Here is a 6227-nt window from a genome sequence, read left to right on the forward strand (position 1 = left end):
AAATAAATCTTTTTTTAAAAAATTGTAATCAAGTGACAGAATCCTTTGGAACCAAACCTCAACTATTCCTAGCTTTGTGCAGTTGGGCAAGCTGCTGAGCCTCAGTTTCCCTGCTTCAGACAGCTGTGAATCCTTTTGCACAGAACCATCGAGAGCCTCTGAGGCGCCCACAGGTGCTCAGTGCTGCACTCACACTCACACTCAGATTCTACGGTTGGGGGCGGGGCTTCCCTCCTCCCCAGGAATGCATCGACTGGAACCGGGAGGTGCTGAAGCAGGAGCTGGGCCTATCAGAGAGCGACATCGTGGACATCCCGCAGCTCTTCTATCTGAAGGGAGCCTATGCTGAAGCCTTCTTCCCCGACATGGTGAGAGTCCCTGGTGGGTGTGAGGGCGGGCGGATGCAGAGGCCGCACAGAGAGGGACAGCCGTTCCTAGACGGGGCAGGTACATGCCCCTGAGAGTCTCAGATGGACACAATGAGTTCATGCCTTTGGCACCTGGTGGGCAACAGCTGGGAGAGCAGCGAGACACCCTACAGTGGGCAGCCAGCCCCACCCCATTTTCTAAATGGAAAGGCGGACACAGACGTTTTTGTCTTCTATCTGGAGACTCACTGACTTGCTCTGTTCCCACCTTAGCCTTCACATGAGGCTCCCCCAAGGGACTTCTATGTCAGCCTTCCTGGCAGACAGAACAAACAGTAGCCACCAGGTAGCAGATGGGGCCAAAAGCCCTCAGTCGGGGGAACGGGGCTGAGTGATGCTATCAAATCAGCTGACCCACAGGCCCATTTCCTGCCCGGCCAGGAAAGGATACAGGGTGAGGGCCTCAGTGAGAGGAGGGCTCTGGAGCAGGAAGTGACCCTCCTTTTCTATGGTGCCTTTAGCCTGGGTACTTCTCCCGGGACAAGACTAGAATAGAACCAAGTTAGGGGAAAGGGTGTGCTCACTGGAGTGAGGGGATGCCTCACTCTGACTTTCCATGAGGTCTAGCCTCTAGGCTGGCAGGGTGCTGCTCCCCAAAGACAGGTGCTTTCCACCTGAGCCTCCTGCTGCTGGACACCGTAGGGTGTTCAGTGGCATCTCTGGCCTCCTGTAACAACCAACAATACCAGGCTGGCGGATCCTTCCTCACTGAACAGCACTGCCCGAAGCTCTGCCTTCTGTTAGAGCTTTCCCTGCTGGGGTGAGCACTCTGAGTATTGGGATGGCCTGTAACTAACAACCAGGGACAGGAAGTGATTTTAATCTACCCAGCCATATGTGGCTAACGACGGCTGGCATAAAGACACAGGGCTTTGGTTCCCATTGCAGGTGGGACGTAGCTTAGGTTAAAGCCTATAACCTTGGGCTGTGACTCAACTCCAGGAGCAGAGGCCTGGCCATGGCAGCAAACATGGGTTTCTATTCCTCTCCCTGCCCTTTGAACCTGGCATTCCCCACCTCCCCAGCATGCACATTCCAGCCTGTCAGTGGGCAACAAGGCTTCCTGACTTGTAATGCCACTTAACCTGTCTGAGCTACAAACTCAGAGGGGGTTATGAGATTCAGGGATGGTGTATCTGGAGTGCAAATATTCTCAGTAAGTGCCAGACACTAAAGAAAGGGCTGCTATGAACAGCCAGCCGAGCAGGCTGTGTACTGCACAGCCATTAACACTGGTGAGGACAGTTACAGGACAGGCCCGTAGCTCTGCATGTTTAATCCCTGGCTGTGACAAACTTGTTACAACATGGCAATTGTCTGAGAGATGGGGGAAAGCGTAGGAGGAAGGGGTGATGGCCATTGGTAAAGTTAACCATACCTGCTATTAACTATGGAACCACTCTGCCACTGAAATACAACACTCTCAGCCCAGCACTCCTCCCCCCGCTGTCCCCCTTTTTTTCCCCCTTTTTTGCATGTTGAGATAATGCCTTATTTATGTAGCCCAGGCTGGCCTCAAAGTCACCATCTTCCTGCTTATGACTCCCAAATTATAATGGGCATATACCCCACCCCCATCTCAGACCCTAGTTCCTGACCCATTTCTGGTCCTGGTGGGATGCATCAGCAGAGCCAGAACCCAGAAGGGGCCCAGGGTGTGGCACATTCATGGCCAGTGGGGCTCTTCCTCTCTCTTGCAGGTCAACATGGTGGTCCTAGGCAAATACCTGGGCATCCCCAAGCCCTTTGGCCCCCTCATCAATGGCCGCTGCTGCCTGGAGGAGAAGGTACGCTCCCTGCTGGAGCCGCTGGGCCTACACTGTATCTTCATTGATGACTTCCTGTCTTACCACCAGTTGCTCGGGGAGATCCACTGTGGCACTAATGTGCGAAGGAAACCTTTCTCCTTTCGGTGGTGGAACTCAGTGCCCTGAGCCTGCCTGGCAACCACCCTTGCTACTCTTTTGATGGGAGTACCAGGGCAAGGGTGAGGGACATGGACCAGCCTCCATCCTCCTGGGGCCTGAAAGTAGGCTGGCTACTGTGGTCGCCAGACTCCAGGGGGACACCATGCTTCTTCGTCTCTGGAGCGGTCTGTCCTGCCCAGGGAGATTATTGTCACTCTTCCCTCTCCTGTTCCCAGCCACAGCCCCCGGAAGGTCAAGGTTGGCAGCTGAGCCTGTTAAAGGCATGGCCTCTGCAGGCACACCTCACTATGAGTTGCTCCCCTTTGTTTGGCTGCCTCTTTGGAGCTGGAGACAATGGCCTTGGGGCTGTTTCAGAAATGCTCACCATGCCTGGACCCTGGGCTGAGAGCATTACGGTTCCATATGACTCCTGGATTATGTAAGATGAAAAGGAAGATTTGGGGCATCCTTTTTCCTAAGGGGACTTCAGGCCATGGCCCTTAAACACCCTTCTGCTCTATGTAGGCAAGCAAGGACCGGAAAGGCCAGGGGCCTGAACTCGAGCAGGCAACAAAGCCCCTTTAATACCCTACTCCATCCACTCCATCCTCCGCAGGATGCTTGTTACTTGTTGGGACAGCCTTTAATTATGAGACCTGTTGCTTCCGGTTGGAAGGCGCTAGGGGCATAGGGAGGCCTTGGAAGTCCGCAAGCGGGGGCGGGAGAAGGGAGGGGCAGGCAGGAGGGTCTGAACAAGAAGTCAAATAGGTTGCCCATCTTGGGGTGGGGAACCTGGAAGCCTGGGACTCCTAGCTGGGCGTTTGGGGCCCCTGAATCTGAAGGCCGTTTCAAATGTGAAGGGGTTGGGACCCAAGGTGTTAGGAGAGGGTGGGGCAGACCATTAAGTTACAGCTGGAGGTGGGGCTTAATTTCCTCTAATAGTCTCTAATTACTCCCCAACCTGCTGCAGGCAGTGGGAGGGGAGGACCCACACTTCCTCAGCAGCCTGGGACCCTGCACAACACTTGCACTGCCCTAGTAAACCCCATGGCAGGCCTGTGTCCCCCTCCCACGGTAGGACAGACAGCTGCCCTGGAGACTAATAGTACTGGGTGAGGTCACAGAGGCATGTGCAGGCAGGCAGGCAGGCAGACCAGGCTGGCTGAAGGGCATGGCTGGCAGAGGGAGCTGGCTGCTCCCTTCCTCCACTGGTCAAGGAGCCACACCAGGCTGCCAGTGGCTGGCTTCTGTCTTTGCATTTTTAGTAACTTCTCTTGGGATCCCAGGCTTGAGGCAGCTGCTGCCACTTTGTAGCCACTGGACATTCAGTTAGCAAAGGCTCCCATGGAACTGTTAGAATGGACTTGGCCAGGTAGGGATTGGCTCCAACCCGCTAGAAGGTTCTGTGGAACTGGAAGCCCATCTGCAGGTTCCTGCACCCTCCTCTATGGTCACGACCCAGCTGGGGCTGAGCCTTGGAGAAGAAGAAGGAGGAGGAGAAGGAGCAGGGTTGGGGGCAGGGCCTGGCCTCTGAAGAGGAGACTGCTGAGCCCTGGCAAGCATGGGAGCAAGCCTTCAGAGCCTCATGAGGGGGACCCTGTAGTTGCTGCCCAGGCTGTCTGGGGTCCTGGATGACTGGCCACACTCTTTCTGATCAATAAAAACATCACTTGTGCATTCTTTAAGTGGCTGCCTCATTTGTCTCTGGGCTGACACAGAGAGAGGAAAGTGAAGGGCCCTGCTTCCCTGTTCTACACACCCTGACACAAGTGTGTGGGCTCAACCTCAGCAAGCCATAGGCTGCCCCTGTCAGCTGAACAGCTTCCTGGCTGAGGCAGGTGAGTTCCAGGCAGCAGCTGATTCAACAGAATGCTTGGCACATGGGTGATTCCACCCTGCTGCCTGCCTGAGATACTATCTGGCAGGAGGGACCTGCCTCTTCCTCTCCCCATTCCTTGACTTTATCTTCATCTGTCAGGGAGGATGAAGAGGCGGGAAGCCTAGGGTCCTGCTAACGGAGGGAAATGATGCTCCAACAGTTCTGGGGCCCAGGACATAGGCCCCGATTCTCACGAAGAGTTACCAGCTTTGGTGGTCTGATCTCAGGAGCCTGGAACTACTACTCCTTTCTTATCTTACACATTTGCTATCCCCTCAGACCGTACCCTTTGACATAGTTATTTTAGCTGTTTTTATGGACTAAGAAATTGTCCACCAATCATTGACATCTAATAGCCTGAATCAACCATAGGGCTGTTTCTAAAAGTTGGTACTTGGGCTAGCAAGATGGCTCAGTGGGCAAAGGTACTCAGTGCCAATCCTGATGACCTGAGTTCAAATCCCAGGACCCACATGGTGGTAGGAGAGAACAAACTGCCACAAATTGGCCTCTGACCTCCATGTATGCACTGTGGTGTGCATATGTCCACACACAAAATAAATCAATACATGTACTATAATAAAATGCAGTTTAATAGCTGGTACCAGCTGGATAGATTTGACAGCAGGGATCTACTTCCAAAGGGAGCTATAGACTCTGGGCATGAGACTCATGTCCCCAGCACAATGTGGCAGCATTCTTGGAGGGGAATTCCTCACTCTTTCCAGCCATCCCCCACAGTTAGGGAGGCTGTCTGGGACTTTCTCCAGAATTCTGGTGAAGCTGGGTCCTGGCTACTTTAGGGAATGCCCTTCCCAGGCACTGAACTACTGCAGAGGGACAGTCATAGGCTCCAAATATCATCCTTTGACTGGTGCAAATAGAGGACCCTGGGAAATGGGTCCTGGTCCCTACCCTGCCCTGGAGGGAAGCAGCCACGGGGAGGAGGGAAGAGCCTGTGTTCAGCACTTCTGAGCCTCTAAAGCCATTATCTCTGCCAGCGCAGGTGACTGGCCACATTTTCTACACATGAGGAAACTGAGATGCACCCTCATCAGTACAGGTGCAGCCTGATCAGACGAGCCCAAGACTCCTCTTGCCAGAGTCCTCGCTCTTGATATTCCAGACACCTCTTGGCTTCAGTTTCCTCACCTACAAGCGGGCCTCCTACTCTGATTTTTTTGGCTCCGAGTGACTAGGGATGATAGATGTTTACTTCTGCATCATTTACCCCCTTTGGGGGTTTTGACCTCCAACAGTAGTAGCAACAGCAGTCGGGAGAATGAGCCCAGGTCCGTGTTAGATCTGCCCGCCATTGAATCCTTTAGCCTCATGGCAGCCATTGCTCACAGGGAAAAGGTGAGGCTCCACCAGGAAGCCCCTGAGGCAGGGAGGAAGCCCAGTCCAGTCCTACAACTGGCTTTTAATTAAGAAAGTCAGGGGACCAACAAGATGTCCCAGCGGGTAAAGGTGCTCCTCACTAACCCTAACAACCTGAGTTCTACCCTGGAGTACACACAGCGGAAGGAGAGCACCAACCCCGCTGCCTGCACACAAATGTGCACTGTCTCCTCCATAAACACATCAAGGTAAAAAATCACATATATACATACAGTTATAATATGTTTAAAAAAAGAAAAACCAGGCCAGTTGGAGATATGGCCTGCCTAGCATCCACAAATCTCCTGTTTTGATCCCTAGCACCAAATAAAGCTGAGTAGAGCAGTGCATGCCTGTATTCCCAGCATTTGGGAGGCAGAAGGATCAGAAGTTCAAGACCATCCTCAGTCTCATAGTGACTTTGAGATATTGGACACCTTGTCTCAAAAAAAAAAATTAAAAAAAAAAAGCCAGTCTGTGGTAGTGCACACCTTTAATCCCAGCATTCGAGAGGTAGAGGCAGGTTGATGTCTGTGAGTTCGAGGCCAGCCTGGTATACAGAGTGAGTTCCAGCCAGGGCTACACAGTTCTTTTGTCTCAAAAGAACCAAAATAAATAATTAAATTTTAAAAA

The 6227-nt window shown here is 52.9% G+C and overlaps 1 protein-coding gene across 1 annotated transcript in view; it reads left to right on the plus strand.

Moving 5' to 3' along the window:
- Padi1 (peptidyl arginine deiminase 1) overlaps positions 1 to 2362 on the plus strand; it is a 28225-nt gene extending 25863 nt beyond the window's left edge. Inside the window, exons 15-16 of the mRNA XM_027399887.2 lie at positions 243 to 368; positions 2129 to 2362. Of these exons, the coding sequence (XP_027255688.1) occupies positions 243 to 368; positions 2129 to 2362 (360 nt within the window). The remainder of the gene's footprint in view (positions 1 to 242; positions 369 to 2128) is intronic.
- The last annotated feature ends 3865 nt before the right edge of the window (positions 2363 to 6227 follow it).

This window comes from Cricetulus griseus, chromosome 2 (assembly GCF_003668045.3).
Source record: "Cricetulus griseus strain 17A/GY chromosome 2, alternate assembly CriGri-PICRH-1.0, whole genome shotgun sequence".
NCBI classification, from domain to species: domain Eukaryota; kingdom Metazoa; phylum Chordata; class Mammalia; order Rodentia; family Cricetidae; genus Cricetulus; species Cricetulus griseus.